The 19,034-nt window shown below is 35.0% G+C and overlaps 1 protein-coding gene and 2 non-coding genes across 4 annotated transcripts; 2 read left to right on the forward strand and 1 right to left on the reverse strand.

Moving 5' to 3' along the window:
* The first annotated feature begins 760 nt into the window (after positions 1–760).
* TRNAM-CAU (transfer RNA methionine (anticodon CAU)) lies at positions 761–832 on the forward strand. The gene has a single exon. It is a non-coding gene; the product is annotated as a tRNA-Met (tRNA).
* A 5,806-nt stretch (positions 833–6,638) lies between these two features.
* On the forward strand, positions 6,639–6,710 carry TRNAM-CAU (transfer RNA methionine (anticodon CAU)). The gene has a single exon. It is a non-coding gene; the product is annotated as a tRNA-Met (tRNA).
* Positions 6,711–11,401: 4,691 nt separating this feature from the next.
* On the reverse strand, positions 11,402–17,111 carry LOC127790683 (reticulon-like protein B23). Of its 2 annotated transcripts, XM_052320286.1 has the most exons (4): positions 17,006–17,111; positions 16,523–16,917; positions 16,326–16,395; positions 11,402–12,011 (listed from the first exon to the last, which is right to left on the reverse strand). In XM_052320286.1, exons 2-4 carry the CDS (start codon positions 16,871–16,873, stop codon positions 11,860–11,862), a joined length of 573 nt encoding a protein of 190 aa, XP_052176246.1. In that variant the 5' UTR covers positions 16,874–16,917; positions 17,006–17,111; the 3' UTR covers positions 11,402–11,859. The 2 variants fall into 2 exon arrangements, with proteins under 2 accessions (XP_052176246.1, XP_052176245.1); XM_052320285.1 differs by lacking the exon at positions 17,006–17,111 and having other exon boundaries at positions 16,523–16,996.
* Between the last annotated feature and the right edge of the window lie 1,923 nt (positions 17,112–19,034).

The raw sequence follows: 19,034 nt of genomic DNA on the forward strand, positions 1-19,034 counted from the left end.
AAGGGAAAGGTTAAAGAGATAAATGAAGAAAAAGATTGAGTAATACTAGAATTGATTTTGGTTCACCGATTTTAGAAAAAAAAAATTCGATGATAGAAATAAAAAATATAATAGGACCAATTTAAATACATTTAATGTAACTTAATTAAAGATAAAAGTGAAAAAAAAAAACATTTTTTAGATTTTTACGACTTTGTGATATTAATTTATCATTTTATTTATTTGTTTAAAGTTTTAAAAAGAATTTTTTAATTGATAAAATTTTTTAAAGTCCGTTAAATGTGTTTAATCCCTACAAATTTATTTGAATAACTTAAATAGGAAAATGAGAGAACACTTGTTTAAATTATTTCAAAGAATTCTATATATATGATTTAAATTTAATGTGATATAAAATGTTCTAGATTAGGTTTATATATATAAAAGATAGATGGATTGATATAGATTTTGACTGAATTTTTAAAATATGTAATAAATTCTGTAACCATAAAATATATTTTTATTTAGAATTAAATTTTCTAAGAATGTTTCTGTATATATATCTTTAGTTTGGAGGTGCGATAGGGGGGGGAGCAATTTGTCCTAATTTTGAATAGTTGGGATGTACTTTGTGCTATTCCCGACAGGATGGGAAGGTTGGGCCACGTAATTACGCAAATCCTGATGGGCGGCGAGTGTAATTTAGTGTAACCAAGGGGGCGTGCAATCCCAGGTTGCTCTAAGAGTTAATTAGTATGAATATGCACAGCAAAAGTGTCGAATCAGAGTGGCGCAGCGGAAGCGTGGTGGGCCCATAACCCACAGGACACAGGATCGAAACCTGTCTCTGATATTGATGTTTTTGTTTTTCCTTCTCCCAGTCGATTGATTGGTATATATTCTTTTTTTTCCCTTTAATCAAACTGATTTCGATTTAATTTTTTTTTCTTTTGTTTTGTTTCTCCCTTTCCCCAACCTTAGAAAACAAAACACCAAAAAGAGAGAGAGGTTAAGCGACTGTAGCCAAGTTTTTTTTAGCAGAATTCACTAAACCATACCAACAATAAAAATCTCTCTTAGAAATAAAATGACATGGATGGAGAGAAAAAAAAAAAAAGAATTAAGCCATTGTGGCTCGAAAGAGCATGGTCGGGATGGAAGGGAATGATTAAAAAGATAAACGAAGAAAAATATAAAGCAACACTAGAATTGATTTAGGTTCACCGATTTAAGAGAATTTTCTTTTGATGATAGAAATAAAAAATATAATAGGATCAATTTAAATACATTTAATGCAACTTAATTAATGGTAAAAGTGAAAATAACATGTTGCTCAGAAAAATACTCAGGAGGGTGAATTGAGTTTTTCAAAGAAATTAATAATTTTAGTTCTTTTAAAAACTCTTAAATTTGTAATATTAATATGTGATGATTGTAATAAGATTAATAATAATAAAATCACACAATCATAAGAAATAAGAGAAATTTATAGAGATTCGGTTCTAAAGAGCCTAATCTCCTCTCTCAAGACTTCGCTTGAGGTTTCACTAGGAAGAATCAACACTAGCTTTTAATTGGAGTTAGAACTAACATACAATCCCTTAACCAAGCAATAACCACTAGCACACTACTAGCAAATACAATCTCCTCACACAACAAATGTAACGGCTCGCCTCCCGGAGCCCCTACCGCGGATAGAGGATCCGTGAGAGGGTCATTATTTAAATGATATCGAACAATGACGCATCGACAACTCACACACAACCCTTATTAAAATCATAATCTCTTTTTATTATAACATCTTATAAACATCTTTATAAAACCACTCATCTCTTGGGCCCACCTGGGCTTACATAACATACGACAATCTCAAAAAACGTAAACATTAACCTTAACAGAAGTACAACGACACCCGGGATCTAGTTTCGGGAGAGCTCTGCACTTGCTATCATGACACGACGGTCTGGACCCAAACCCCGTTGAACGTACCTGCTATCTCAGGCGATTTTTACCTGGAATGATGGAAAACAAATGTGAGTCGCGAGACTCAGCAAGCTCATGAAAGAAAGGCTATAGGTTTAGGATTTGACTCTTCCCATAACATCTCATGCAATTCATGCCAATGCAACATCATGTCATGCCATGTCCAATACCTGCTTTACTTCTAGATGCATAAACATACAATAAACTTCACATAAATGGTCCTTGGGGCCCACATAAAACACACATTAGCACCCAAGTCCCACATACATACCTGTTGGTAGCCTTCCATAGGCTACTATTCCATTCCCCTTTCAAGTCTATTTCCCTGTCACTATCATCTTATCCTTTCATTGCCGCGGGACTCTAACCCCTGGTCTTGTCGTGGACCACGTCGCCGTGGGACTCTAACCCCCAGTCTTACCGTGACCACATCGTGGACCACGCCACCGTGGGACTCTAACCCCTTGTCTTACCGTGACCACATCCACCACCTATACTCAACATTTAAAACTGCACATTCTCCTCATGTAGTGCAACAAATAAGAAATGTAACGGCTTTTGTAGCATAAACGTGATAACAAGGCCCCCATAAACCAAGCATCAGGCCCTGCTACACCCACACATAAGAATTCACACATGCGAAATGCCTCTAAATGCACCGGCTCACCTAAAGAACCCAGGTTAGCTCTTAGACCAACCGGGTCATGCAGATGTTCACACATCCCAACACACACAAAGTATGTCCCCAAGTGAATGCAACACAAACCCTATGCAGCACACATATCATGATATGCACAAGTCAAGGCGGGAATCTGGTAGTACCAGCTCTTCTGGTCTGTCTAACGCTTATCGTAACAGTCGATGACTGGCGCCCATACATCCAGCCATCCACTGCCACGACCAACGATCGACAGTCAGTGGCTTTGTACCCCATACCCTGAAGACACACATAGACAACATTAAACTCGGTCACTTAAACTCATCATTTCGCTCACTTTATCCATAACAACATACACACCATTATGTCATTCATGTTCTCATCTCTTCTCATACACAGAAAACCATCTACACATTCACAACAAATTATTAACATAACCCCATTAAACCATAATCAACTCTTTTAAGAACCTAGCCCCAATGGGTTCGGCATCATTCCCAAGGAAAATGGAGCGATACAAAGCTCCGTAACGGTAAAAAAGAAAGACCCCAAGATATCTTTGCTCAACTTATTTCATCAACAATAACCTCATTAAATAACATATAAATCATAGGGTGGTTGCCACGCGGAGTATTATTATTAAAGTGTGGAACCGTGTTAAGGTGAGGGAGGGTTTAGAGTACAAGAAACCTCGAAAACTTTCATGGGAAATAAATAACGCGAATAGAAGGTTAGGAGCTTGTCTGGAATCGGCTGATTCTTGCCTTTTTTGCGCTCCCGATGGGAAGTAAAATATTTCCTAGCAGTTAACACAACCGTGGCTTAAATCAATTAATTCTAACCGCGTAAACTGTATAATTTAACCGTATAAAATTCATGATTTAAACATATAACACTTATATTAATTTTACTCACTTACATGGATATTTTAAACACCAATTAATCACCAAAATTCCTTGATTTTCCTCACTTTTTTCTTCCGCTGCTCGCGTCCTTCTTCTTCTCCCATTAATTCCTCTCAATTCCCTTCTCTGTTGTGGTAGCAAAAGTGGCCGATTGGCCTTATAAATGACACAGTCAGGAGCTTGGAGGCCAAGGCAATTTCGACGGCCCTCAGCGCACCACCACTACAAGAAGAAGTGGTATTGCCGGCAAAATTTTCCCGGCGATTTGAGTAAGTGTCGGGAAAACACCCCAATCCCCGGCGGTTTATGAAACCGTCGGGCATTTAACACAATAGCCGGCGGTTTTAAAACCTTAAAACTGCCGGTTATTCCATACACATCTCCGACGGTTTTAAGAAATTGCTGGTAATGTTAACCCATCCCCGGCGGTTTTCAAACCGTCGGTAATGCAGTTTTGAAACTGCCGGTGATTTAGACATATCCCCAGCAGTTTTCAAACCCATCCCCGGCGGTTTTTAAACCGCCGGGGATATTACTTATATATAAGAGCCACAGAATTCCCCGCCCGTGCCCAAATCTTCCCCTCACCCTTTCTCTTCTAAAATTCCCCTCTGCAAACCCTAACTTTCTCTCACTCGTGCCTCGCTGTGTCTCTCTCGCTCGCCCTTGCCCTTGCCCTTGCCCTCGCTCGCTCACTCTCAGTCGCCCTCGCCCTCGCCCTCGCCCTCGCCCTCGCTTACTCACTCTTAGTCGCGCTCGTCCTTATTGCCTGACTGCCTCTCGATCGCTCTTGCTCACTCGCCGCCCTCGCTCTCGTCTCGCTCAATCGCTGCTACCTGCTGCTCCATTTGGTATGGTGACTCCAAACTTATCTAAGATATGTTTGTTCTGTAATTTTGTTTACTTATGTTCAAATTTATAATATCTTACCTCTGCTCAAATTTATGAATCACATTTGGTGTATTCTTCCTATTGCTATTGAATCAAAAACTATTAATTTTCAAAAGTTATGTATTAAGTATTCAACTTTTTTCCGACGGTTCTCACCGTCGGAAAAAATCTAAACTCTTGTAGGGATGCACGCGTCCACACATACATCATATCACACACACACACATATATATATAATAATTAGGCTCCCTTTCTCTCTCCTCTGATTTTACAAATTAATGCCCCATGCGCACCTATACATACATATATATATATTAATTCATTCATTTAAATTAAATTAATATAATTTACACATTTACTATTATTATTATTATTATTTCACTATATTTATTTTATTATTTTTTATAAATACTTCCAATTAATTTAATTAATCACCTTAATTTTCTATTTCTTCAAAATTTCATAAATAAATATTTTCTCAAAAATCTCCAAATACCCAAATAAATTAATATTTCCTTTTTAACCCACAAATATTCAATAATTACCATAAATACGATCATTAATAATGATTAACCATTCCTTAATAATTTAATTGATTACCCTTAATTTCCTATTGCCTCAAACAACATTAATTATTATTTTCTCTTAATTCCTCAAATATTTCTTAATGATTTCAAACACCAAAATTAATAATCAATATTTATCTCCATATTTCGGGATATTACAACAAATGAGGAAAAATAACAAACTTACAACTAGAGACAATTACAAACAAGTCATCAATAGTTAAGAATTCCACCAGCTAGTACATTTTCAGCACTTCGAACATTCTCACTTTTGTTTGAATGCTCTATCAAATTTGTTCTCCACCTTGAGCCTCCATACTTACCCTATATATATACATCTTCAAAACACACTAGCCATTAAAAAAAAGGTTAATATGAAATTTGAAATTCAAAAAATGTTTAGACTTTCTCAAACAATAAGAAAACATATCTTACCTTTAATTCAAAATAAATTTACTTTTTACATGAGAAATCAAGATTTAAAAATTCAAATATAAGTTTTTGAGACATAAATGATTAAAAGAAAAAAAAACATGTGTAAAAGCAATTCTCATTTAATGCAAAATAAATTTACTTTTTACATTAGTAAGAGAAAACATATCTAAAAATAATTCTCCTTTAATTCAATATTTGAAAATTCAAATATAAATTTTTGAGACATAAATGATTAAAACAAGAAAACATGTTTAAAAATAATTCTCGTTTAATTCAAAATAAATTTGCTATTTGCATGAGTACGAGAAAAATATGTCTCAAAATAATTCTCTTTAATTCAAAATAAATTTACTTTTTGCATGAGTAAAAAATGTATTTATCAAAATATGAAAATTTAAACATAAACTTTTGAGACATAAATGATCAAAACAAGGAAACATATTTAAAGACAATCCACATTTAATTCAAAATAAATTTACTCTTTGTATCCACTTTTAATTCAAAATAAATTTATATTTTGCATGAATAAAAAATACATTTATTTCGTAAAAATATTTTTATTATCATCAAAATCATATTTACTTACTCTTGAGCTTAACAGAACATTTGTTAGATTTTTACGTCTTTGCGATATTAATTTATCATTTTATTTATTTGTTTAAAGTTTTTTAAAGAATTTTTTAATTGATAAAATTTTTTGAAGTCCGTTAAATGTGTTTAATCCCTACAAATTTATTTGAATAACTTAAATAGGAAAATGAGAGAACAATTGCTTAAATTATTTCAAAGAATTCTATATATATGATTTAAATTTAATGTGATATAAAATGTTCTAGATTAGATTTATATATATAAAAGATAGATGGATTGATATAGATTTTGACTGAATTTTTAAAATATGTAATAATTTCTGTAACAATAAAATATATTTTTATTTAGAATTAGATTTTCTAAGAATGTCTCTGTATATATATTTAGTTTGGGGGGGGGGGGGGGGGGGGAATTTTGAACAGTTGGGATGTACTTTGTGTTATTCCCGAAATGATGGGAAGGTTGGGCCACCTAATTACGCAAATCCTGAAGGGCGGCAAGCGTAATTTAGTATAACTAAGAAGGCGTGCAATCCCACGTCACTCAAATAATTAATTATCATAAATATGGACAAAATCCCACGTCACTCAAAGAATTAATTATCATAAATATGGACAACATAAGTGCCGAATCAGAGTGGCGCAGCGGAAGCGTGGTGGGCCCATAACCCACAGGACACAGGATCGAAACCTGTCTCTGATAGATATTGATATTTTTGTTTTTCCTTCTCCCCCAGTCGATTGATTGGTATATATTCTTTTTTTCCCTTTGATCAAACTGATTTCGATTTAAATTTTTTTCTTTTGTTTTGTTTCTCACTTTCCCCAACCTAATCCATTGATTGTTTTATTTCCCTTTGATCAAACAAATTTGAAAACTCCACAACAAACAAATCAAGCATAAATAAGTAAAAATTTACGAGCATGCCATATTCTATAAACATGCCATAAACAAGTAAAAATTTTGATAACTCCACTTTGCGAGCATGCCATATTCTGTAAAAAAAATTTCAAAAAAGACAATAACTTCAACAACAAATCAAGCATAAACAAGAGGGGTCAAGTGAGAGCAAAAGGGGCAGAGAGCGAGGGCAAGTGAAAGGGGCCAAGACCTAATGAGGGCGAGCGAGAGCAAGAGAGAGGCAGGGAGCGAGTGCGAGCGGACAAGCAAGAGAGAAAGTAAGAGCGAGAGAGGTCGGGTGAGAGTGAAAGAAAAGGCAACGAGGGCGAGCGAGAGCAAGAGAAGCAGAGAGCGAGCACGAGCGAGAGGGGCCGAGCCCTAGCGAGAGCAAGAAAGAACCAGCAAAGGCGAGCAAGAGGGCAAGTGAGAGCAAGACTGCAAGAGAGAGGCAGAGAGTGAGCAAGAGGGGTCGAGCCCTAGCGAGAGCAAGAGATAACCAGTTAGGGCAAACGAGGGCAAAACTGTAAGAGATAGGCAAAGAGCGAGGGCAAAACTGCAAGAGATAGGCAAAGAGCGAGGGCAAGCACGAGCGGACGAGCAAGAAAGATGAGCCAGAGAGCGAGAGACAGCAAGGGTGAGAGAGAGCGAGGTCGAGAGAGAAAGGAAAAGAGAAGGGTTTGCAAATGGGGTGGGGTGGTTTCGCAAGTGGATTAGGCTGGGATAGGTTTGCAGGCAAGTGGGCTAGGTTTCTCAACCACCACTGTTATATATAATATATATTTTATATTATATATATATAATATTTCGGTTCGGTTTCGGTTTGGATTTAGTGAAAATCATAACCAAATCATACCCATTGAAACAGTGTTCAATTTTTTCCCAAACTAAACCATTATCTAATCAAACGATTTTTAACCGCATCGACCGATTCGATTTCGATCCAGCTCTCCACGATTTCGGTTGCAATTGTCATCTCTAGTTACATTAGTAGTGGCGGAGTCAGTACTTTAGGTGAAGAGGAGTAAAAATCTCAAATCAGTATACTAAACTTTTTTGACATTATTTAACTGTCTCTTATCTTTTTCTTTTCTTTTTTTAAGGGGACAAGTGTTAGAATCCATAAAAATTTGTATGGACAATATATCAAGTGATTGATGGTAATTTTAGAAGTTGTCCACCCTCAAACATATGTAATTCCGCCCCTCTAGATTAGGCTAATAGCTAATAAACCAATTCCAAACCCTTTAATTCGTTCTTATAAGTAAAACATAGAAGAAGACCACAACATTAGTAAACCCCTAACAAAACAAAAAACAGGCAACATTATTAGCATAAGGCATCATCCCAGCCAACCCAATACAAGTCTTGGGTAATATGACTAGCCAACCCGATATGGGTCTAAGAGTAAGTTTTGACAAGTATGGTGTGGCTGACTTCCAATGAGTGACGACATGGCTACAATATATATATATAAAGCCTTCTGTAGTAATTTCCATGTTGAATTCTCTAAGTACACTATATATAGCTCCTGTAATGATAAGAAAATCTATTTATTGTGCTCGATAGCAAAGAATGAAGTTGTTTGTCTTCTTTTGTGCCCTCAAAGGAAGGAAAGATAAACAAGTGTATTGACTATTAAATTTCCATATTAGAATCTTTAAATCAAGTTGAATTGAAGAAAATCCAATTGATTTTGACTACATATCTAATTAATAATAGACAAATCCAATTACAATTATTAATCCAAATATGTGTGCATACCATCACTTCCTACAATGGACCTAATTACCCACACATATTACGATTATATGTGGATAAATACCCACGAATAACATATATGAATAAATCTCTCAAATTCTTGTAGAGGATCAATAAGTTTCAAGGTATTTGAGAGTTCTTCTCTTCCTTCTCAAGAAAGTCAATCATAGTGGCAATTCTTCTCAATGATGGGTGGGTCGACACACTTCTCTCTTTTAATAATGCATGGCTCCCCTAGGCTAGTTGGCAAAGTTGGTGATACACTCTAGCTTGTTGGAGTTTGTCAAGCATAAGATCCACTAGGATCTAACTTGTTAGCAAAATAAAGTTGTTAAATAACATCTATAAGCCATTAGAGAGTTAGAAAGAACTTCAAATGAGTTGTTGAAAGGTTAGAATCAATGTCAAATGTACCATCAAAAGGAGATCTCCTTTCCTTATCGAAGGTTAGTCGCCAATTGTCATAAACTCTATTGCTAGTCTCCTTTCCTTATTGAAGGTTAGTCGTCGATTGTCATAAGCCCTATTGCTAGTCATCCATCATGTGGTAAAAAATCATGCATGGGTGACTTATCCTCTTTGCCCTAATTCAAAAATATGTTAGGTTAAAAATATCCAACCTAACACAAAAACTCACATTTTCAAAATTTTGAAGATGAAAAACAAAAAGGAAAAACTAAACAATATTTTTCATTTTATTTTCAAAATTTTAAAAAACAAAAAAAAAATAAAACAAATAACTTACACACACGTTTTGAGGTTTAGTAAGAAGACACAAATAGCCCTAACATCAGAAAAATAACAAATTAAGATCTCCCTCTTAATTTCATTAACCATGTATCCCTTTGCCCTACCATACCCAAACATTTGTTGAATTTTATAAAATGTCAAAAATACCCTTTTATTTCTTTTCTTTTTTTCTCTCTCTTTCTCTCTCTAAAATGCCAATAATTGTTGGAGTTCTAGTGTTTGGAACCAATTTTAACTTCAATGGTACAATAAGTGATTTTGATGAGAATAAAAACATTTTTTTTTAAAAACCAATGATCTTCTAGAAAATATTTTCAATTAGCTTTAATCTTATTCATATCTCAAAAAGGAAAAAATACTTTGAGTTTCTCTTTTTTATTTCGGTAAAATCCAAGTGGTTTAAATGATCCATATTTTCCGCCAAATTGCTAATCAAAAGTTAATCTTAATATTTTATCAAATTTTTATGAAATTTGGTCAACCAATGTTCTGACTTGATCGACCAAAGTTGGCTAGTGAAGGTTTTCCTCAAAATGGCAATTGACCAAATTTCAATAGAATGGTTGTTTTTGGCTCAAAACCACTGCCACCTTCATTCTCTTCTTTTTCCTCTTCTTTTTCCTCTTCTTTTTCACCACACCACCCCCTCTTTATTTATTTCCCTCTTTTTCCATTGTTCTACCATAAGCCAATCCATTAACCATTGCCTCTCTAACCAACCACCACAATCCGCCATGAGCCACCATCAAACTCGACCTTTCTTTGTGTGGGTTTTACTAAGCCAACAAATTGTGAGTATAAAACTAGCACCAACCATACTTTTTTTTGGGTCCTCAACCCCCGATTTCTCTTTTTAACTTTTTTTCTTTTTGTGATATTTTTCCTTCTCGATCTCCCTGATTTTATCCTTGACTCACTGACTTCTTTCTTCCTTCTAGTCACTTTTCAACCCCCACTAATCGATTTCATCCTCCATGCAAATGAGTTCAACTTTCATCAATGATAAGACCTTAATGTTGTTCATTAATTGGTCCAAAATGTTGTTCATTAATTGAACAAAGAGGAAGAAGAGAGAGAGAGTTCAAAAGAGAGAAAAGAGAGATAAAATGGAGGGCATAAGAAAGTTTTATAGAGGTATAATAGTCTTTTCACTCAAGTTTTTTTTTATGATAAGGAGGTCTTTGTCATTTATAGAATAGATGCGTATAGACTGTAACTACATCTAAATTTATTCAGAAGGCGAACCAAAAGAGAAGACTGCTCTCTCTCAAAAATAGTCACACAAAACTTAAACACCTAAGTCATAAAAAACAAAAAAAAAAAATTATGTTTTCTATCATTAATGGCATAAAAATCCAAAAGCAAGCAAATCTTCTACTTTCTTATGTCATCTTCTTCTTCTTGCCACTTTGAGACAATCAATTCTGAAGTGATTATTATTGTGTAGGTTCAAGTCAAATAACTCTCTTAAACACACTCATTGTGGTGGCCTGGATAAAATTTAACCTTACTTAAATGTTAAATGTCAGTATTATTTTATTCATTAGATTTAATATTTAATATTTAATTTTTAGTATTAACATTTATTAAGTGAATTAAATTTTAATATCTGATCACCTAAATTTAAAAACTCACTATCCAATCTTATATAATCTTTTACTACCTATGGCCGCTTTTGGTCGTCCATCTGAGCTTCAATACGTATATATATGTTGGATCATCTTAATTGCATTGGCTTAAAAATTAAAAAGCTGCCGTAATATTTGCGTCTTTTTCTTTTCTTCATTTTTGTTCCTCATTTATGTTCTTAGAAGGAATGTGAGGACAATTACGTACACACAGACACAGCATGCAGTAAAAAATTGAAACTTCCATATCATACTTTCGTCATCCTCGATTAGACAAAGCAGCATTAAATTAAATGGGCTTTGGTTAGAGATATAAATGACTCCTAACTTATTTAAAAAGAAAAATAAGTACAAAAGTAAGATATAAATGCAAGACTCGTATAAAAATTTATCAAAATAAACATATAAATGAAGTTAATAAGAACCTCATTTACATCCCTAGATTTGATTCATACTACATCAACTCTCCATTCTATTTATATTTAAAGGGTTTATCTCACTAAGTCTCTCTCTCTCTCTCTCTCTCTCTACAATAAACTTGCCCTTATTTTATCCTCTCACTTCATCAGAAATTATGCATTTCCGGAAGACAAGGAATGAAGAATGACAAATATAGGCTAAAGTTGTGGGTATAATTGCTAGAGGGCAGCATTTATCTCAACTTCACCGCAATTCAAGATCCGCTGTGATACTTGCTTCATTTAGAAAACGTGATCAACCTAAATTGTGGTGATTTGATAATCAAGTGCAAATGGGGATTTACATACACACTACTACTGTAACAGCCATGGAAAAGAAAGAAGAAGTGGATATTACTAAATTTGCAATCCAGTTGAGCTGCCAACCTCAGCAGGTAATCCGTTATCCTCGACCGGCACTGTCGTTTCTCTCCGCAGAAATCGTGACATACAGGACGTAATCAACTGTGAATTCTCTGCAAGCATGTAGAGACAAAACAAGCACAATCCTGTTGCAGCAAGAACAATTAAGGATAAGATAAGACAAAAACTTTGTTGGTTAGTATTTATTATCCAAGGAAATAATACTTCACATAAAATGACACAAATCAAACCAAAAAAAAAAAGAAAAGAATCCATTATAACAATATTCAGCTAACAAGATTTTAAGCGCCCATCCATGATAGAAAAAAGAATTGTTCCTAATATGTGTGGGTACTCAGCACAGCTCACCACAAGGCAACACTTCCTCCAAATACAAGCTGGCTACGCGTCAACCCATTTAAGGTGACACGTGTAAATAAACACTACCTTTTGTACTCTGGTCACCTTGAATGAGGTGTGGCGGATAGCTTGAGCCAATTCCAGATGCTTGTTCACTGCATCTAAAGTGGCTCAAGCACTGTAACAGCCCGCTGAGAACCACCTATTGAGCCAAGGACCTCCTCGCAATAATAGCATTACTTACAGAATATATAGATAAGGGTGACAAGTAATAGAACCACCTATCTATATCAGAGCCTTGACAGAAGCTTGGCATCCTACTCTGGACCCCAGAGGATGTGGCCTAGAAGGATGACATTCAAGGGCTCCCACTAGGGAATATTTTCCTACACCAGCTAGTGGAGAGAGGAGAGACGGTTGGAACATCCCTATATCACCCTTGAAGCCAGGTGCCACCAATCGTCATTATCCCGCATGTGGTGGAACGCATTTCGAAGGAGACACAGCCTTCGTCATTGACATGTAAAACTTACTACATCCATGTCCCATGATGCATCCATCCTCCTGCAAAGGACCTAGAGCCCTTACATAAGGCAATTAAAAGAAATTGTCAAATTATGACTCCCCCTCTCAGATATCCTCCTATCTTTCTCTCTACTCCACTGCCGAAGGTCTTCCCTCTCCTTCCCCCTCCTCCAACAGCCTGAATCCTGTCCAGTGACTTTCATGGTAACCTGGAAGAATCTCATTGCGTCCTACAAGAAGCAATCTCAACCCCCGCACCACCCCCCCGGGGAAAACAAGGCATCCACATTATCATCATCATCTTCTCCTAACCAAGTTCAGATCAGTGGCAGGGCATTCATAATGTCAATTGACTTCATAAGGAAAAGTTTCATGAGATTGCAATAAATAAAAATAATTGATATGGTCATGTTCCATCACCTTTTTTATATTGTGAAATCAACTTGTAGAACATGAAAACATGACTTACAGTTTTCCATTCAATAAATAAAATCCATTTGCACCTTAATCCTTCACCACTCTCAAAATAGAGACTTGCATAATCACTTCATTCGATTAAGTTTCTTTCTGTGCATTGTACCTTTTTACAGCAGTACAGATTCTATATTGGCATCATGCACCCATTAATCTTAATTTGACTTAAATTTTCCCACAACATACTTAGGATGACCACTCATGACAAGAAAATTGAGTCTATGGCATCAAAACAAAGAGTTTAAACCCTTCAAACCAGTATGGAAACTAAAATATTTAGTAAACCAAGTGCATCACAAATCTAAAGGATTACAAAGTAGGCAAATAAGAAAATTTTCCAGTTTGACAATCTTTAGGAAAACCTGTATGTGTATTAGCATTTACCCATTTGTCACACACAGTCATGGTACTGAAAGTCATGTCTCATGTAGTCCACAGCTAGGCATTCTTCTTCAACCCAGGGATGTATATGTCCAAGGTTAACATTTTAGACATAGAGTCCAACACTAGACATCGGAGTTCCTCCATTAAGAAGCACGGGCATGATGTGCCAATTTGAGAAAAGAAAAAATATGGACATTGATAAGAAGTAATATGACAGAAATATTCTTTTATATTTTATATTTTTATACATACCATTAATCCAAATTATAGATATCATTAAATTCATAATAACAATAAAATAAACATCATGTAATATATATATAAAGAATAATTATTTTTCTCAAAGTTATTATTAGGATCAATTTTGTCTTTTATACGTATTCTTATTTGTCCAAAAACTTATTATATCTGTAGATTTTTTTTTCCCTGAGATATATATTGTGGATTTCATTCCTAACAAAGTTCTAAAAACTCTTCAAAACTGCATTCGAGTCCACATGTCCACTGTCTTACATGTGTCTAAAATTAAAAAACATAAGCATGCCCAAAGTGTAGCAGTGTTTGATACATGTCAAACATCAGTAAGTCATTGAAAATTAAATATTTGTGCTTCCTAGTTCCTCCACTTGCCTAAATTAATAAGATTCATGACCATAGGAGTTCTTTATGTAAATAGGCATCTAATAGCATGAGGAACTTCAGAAATAATACTGACCACAGTGTAGGCACCAGAAGAGATGCCAATAACACTCTCTACAAAGGGATTACCATGACCCTGGCTATATTTGAGGATTCTAGGAATATCACCTAAAAAGGCAAAACAATGACCTAAGTGTGAAAGGTTTGGAGTGACATCTAACTTGTGGATGTTGCCGCCCTTGTCAATGTAAGAAAGTCACACTTAGCTATGAATACATAAATAACTGCATATTTAAGTTTTGAGACAAAACTACAATGTTAAAATCTGCAAAACCAGTAAAAAGATAGCACTGTAAAACATGGGCCTCCTTCCAAGCACCTACCAAGCAAACCTTCATGTCTTAACCAAAGGTAAGTTCAAAAAAGTAGGGAGGAATTCTGGTTTCATGTTAACCTCATGGCTAAAAGAGTTCCTCAAGGCCATGATTGATCATATTCTTTAGCATTCCCCAAAGATTAAATTGAAAGAATTCTAATATGTGACCCAAGAGCTACTTGATGAGTAACCACCTAAAAGGAACATTCAGAATACAATAGATCTTGTCCAGGAATGCCAATTGTCAAATCTTGGCAAAGGATTACCTGGACACTTTGGTACAGTTAAGATTATTGTGCTAGTTAAGGACAAGTGTTGATTGTCCCTGAAAAGAAATTTTGTTAACAAAAATTATGGTTCACATACACCTTTGGCGGTCTCAATAAAATCTAGGCCAAGACCTTTGCCTGAATTTTATCCTTGAATTCCAAAAATGTTCAAAGGGTATAATTTTACTTAGTAATCGTTAATTCATCTTTTAAGTTGACCTATCTCATCCCTTGTAGTGAACAAGCAATGCTTCACCTGACGTAGATTACCTACTTTCATTATGTACAACCTACAGGTTAAATTTGTAAGTTAATTCAAGAAAAAGTAGAAATTATTTGAAATCAATTTGAAATTTCCTCCAATTTTTCTTCCCAATTGATGAGTAAACACTGGTTGTTAATCATAATTTGAATTATTTACTTATGTGTATTATGCGCAAAAAATTCCGAAACTGGAGTTTAATCTTCTTGACCATAAAGTTTACTTGCAATAATTTGACTAATCAATCTACCAGCAAGAATCCATTTGAGATTGTTCTTACATAATTTTAGCAGGGAAAAAGGGTATTGAGTTGTAAATATTATAAATTTACAGCATGCTGTGGCTTGTCTACTTCCGAAGCTTTGCCCAAAAGATTGCTTTGCAAAACTTCATACATGTGCAAGCCACTGCACCTTTTTGCATTATCTGTAAACTAGGACTGAATGAGTTTTCATTTAATTTGCCTATGAATATAAATATTAATCCTGTTTTTAGTGTTAAATGGTTGTTGTTTCCATGTAGAATGCTTTTGAGACTCCTAATTTGTTAACATATTCTTTTATATGTGGAATTTCATCTACTTTGGCACCAATACATGTTTCTCATATTTCGTCACTCCACCACCTCAAGGAGTTCCATATGCCACCACTTCCACTACCATCACGTGAGATGAAGATATTGCCTAGACATAGATTTTCTTTTTCAATCATTCAAAAAAGAAGGAAAAGACAAGTTAGGCCTAATTATTTCACCAGTTTTGGAGTAGTGTGTATTCATTATGCTATGCAGGCGAGCACAAGGAGAGAGTGTAACAAAATGAAGGAGAAATGTAAGACATAAACTTGAAAACCGAACTGCCATATGCCTCTCCGTAAAACTCAAATTTCCAGAAGCCTAAGGAAGGTGCAGAAGATTCTCAACGATGGGGCTCAGAGCTTAAGGAGGGAAAAAAAAATCGGAAACAATCCAACAGCTTCCACCCAACCACAGGTAATGGATAAGTTTTATATTGCTCTGAATTTTAAAAATTGAGCTTGAAGCTCAGAGTTGATCAAAGATAAGAAAGCAGTCAGAGCACTGTAACGATCTTCTTATGCTACGAGAATTGAGAAAATTATCATGATGTCAAATTCAAGACAAAGAGGTGAAATGTAAATCTTGCTGGATGTACCAGTGTAAGCAATGGAAACCCCGGACACCAATCTTCCCAAAGTGGAAAGCAAGTAGAGACAGACAACGACCTATATAGAAGAAGAAAAACAAAAAACAAAAAAAACAAATACACGATCAAAAAACTTCCTCCCTAACCGCAAATTTCACGAAATTCATGGTAAATTGTCGAATAAAACAAAGTTAGTTTTTCATTACCTTGAGAAACAAGCGCTTGTCGTGTCCGGTGGCAGCAACCCTAAGAACTGACTCGGCAGCGCCAATGGTATTAGCCAAGCATGCAAAGAAGGCTGTGGCTGTATCCTGAGAGATCTGCCATTCGAGGGGATCGACGGGGACCTGGATGTTGATGTGCCGGAATAGGAGGCCGAGGATGGCCAGAGAGCAAAGTAGGACGATGAACACGTCGGAGATCAGAGAGACGATGCTCGAATTCCTGAAGGCGCAATGGTAGTACACCAAACTACCGCATATCATTAGGATCACCGCCTTCCCCCCTCCGCCGCAGCCCTTGCAGTCTGGTTCCTTCTCCTTCTCCTTCTCCTTCATCCTTCCCTTCCGTCTGCCCAATTATTGTACTTTTCTTAATTGCCCTGAGTTGCCATGTATGTCACCATGATGATCGTTAGAAATAGAAGCAATAATAACGTCAATTAGGGTTCTTGAGTTGAGTCAACTCACCTATTAAGAATGAAAATTCTTCTTCTTCTTCTTCTTCTTCGCTTAATTTCATTTCTCTCCTATTAAATTAATTTTATTGTAAAATAATATCAGATTCCATACGTAATATTGTTGCACTTCCAACTCCTATAATCCTCAATAGCATAGCATCAAAATATCTCTATAATTCTCTCTCTCATGATACTTTTAAATTATTATGAATCATGCTAGATGTACACCTATTTTGTATATTTTAAGTTACATAAGGAGGTATGATGATCAAAATATACAGCGTCTTATGAGGGATTTTTTTGTCATAATACCCCCTTATGTAGTTCAAGGTGTATAAAATGTGTGTACCAATAGCATTTTTCAATTATTATTATAAGACCATTCTTACAAATTGAATATATATATAATAATAATAAAAAAATTAAAGTTAAAAAACAAGAAAATGTAACCAAACATGCCCTTTCTTAACTTCTAATTAGTTACTATTTCAACCTCCTTCTCTGCCCTTGTCAATCATCCACGGCTAATTTTGACAGCAAAATCTAATACCATGTTTGGAAAAGATAAAAAAGCAAAATCAAAAGGCAAAATATCAAATTGCATTAGAGAAAAGATTGTCTCATATTGATATTGCACTTATTAGTATTGTTATTCACATACAATAATAAATTTGTAATGCAAAAGAGTATTCATATTGAATTTTTGATTCTTCATAGACTTATAGAAAGAAAAATAATCAAGGGTGCAGGATATTTTTCACGAGTTCTTCGATGTTTAAGTTAATCTATGCAAAAGAATATATAAAAGCAATTTGAATAGAATTCTTTTCATATCTCGATCGAATGAATCACTCATTTATTTATAGAAATTAAAATTAACTAATAAAAAAATATCTATTTCTTTTGAGATTTTCTGTTCTAAATTTTTAAATAAAAAATATCAAAGATGAGTTGACATAATTTTGGACCCTAAAGAAGAGGCCCCAGGATGGATTATGAGGAGGGAAAAGTCTTGAGAGCCAAACAGACTTACCAATGCAATTATCGAATGAGGACAAAATGATGAAATTATCCCTGCCCACTTTGCAAATTTGTAAAGTGGGCCACTGCTCTGTTTCCTCGTCTTTCCGCCCATGGTCGTCGCCGCCTCATCGCTATCCTTGCCTCACTGCCATGCCGTCATTGCCTCACCTCACTGCATCTTAAAGATACAACCACAGTCGGCGAGGCGAGGCGACGGTCATGGGAGGGGAGACGATGGAGCAGGGCACTAGCCCACTTTGCAAATTTATAAAATGGGCGAGAGCAATTTTATTATTTTACCCTATTTGATAATCGCGTTGGTAAGCCTGCTGAGAAGTTTCTTGGGCTTTCCTCTCTCCTTGGAAGTGGAGATGGAATCACAGTTATACTTTTTTTTGACAAATTTGGTTTTTATAAGGGAGAAACAATAATCTTACACTGTAGATGCAGTCACAAGAACATCTTAGGTCCTACGAAACTTCTTTGTGGAGTAATTGCCTAATTAAGATTGCTTTTAAAAATGTTAGGATTCAGCTAAACATCATCCATCACACAGACATGATATAAGAAATAAAAATAAAATTAAGACAAAAGGAGGTGACAATATATAATATGGAAAATGCTATTGGTACACCTATTTTATATATTTTGGGCTACATAAGGGAGTATTATGATAAAAAGACTCCTTATGAGGCGCATGTGAGGCGTAGGATATTTTGATCATAATACCCTCTTATGTAGCCCAAAATGTACAAAATGGGTGTACATCTAATATGATTCATATAATATATATATACACATATTATAATAATAGTTATAAAAGAGTTCATTATTAAATTTTTTGATGATATAAAATACAAATTATTTTTAAAAATTAACCCATTTTTTTATTAAAAAAATTTTAAAAACCCCCACGGTATGTCTATAACTATTCAACACGTCTATATAAAGTGTCAAGCATGTATGTTCATAATTTTCTTTTTTTATTATTATTTTTAATAAAATTGAGAGCTGTG

The sequence above is a fragment of the Diospyros lotus genome, chromosome 14, assembly GCF_014633365.1.
Source record: "Diospyros lotus cultivar Yz01 chromosome 14, ASM1463336v1, whole genome shotgun sequence".
Taxonomy (NCBI): domain Eukaryota; kingdom Viridiplantae; phylum Streptophyta; class Magnoliopsida; order Ericales; family Ebenaceae; genus Diospyros; species Diospyros lotus.

Excerpts from the sequence above, each read along its gene's own strand:
- LOC127790683 (XM_052320286.1), bottom strand. The coding sequence starts at position 16,873 with ATGAAGGAGAAGGAGAAGGAGAAGGAACCAGACTGCAAGGGCTGCGGC. Across the intron at positions 16,396-16,522 it reads ACAAGCGCTTGTTTCTCAAG|GTCGTTGTCTGTCTCTACTT; the intron begins GTAATGAAAAAC and ends TCTTCTATATAG. Across the intron at positions 12,012-16,325 it reads GGTTTCCATTGCTTACACTG|GATTGTGCTTGTTTTGTCTC; the intron begins GTACATCCAGCA and ends TTGCTGCAACAG.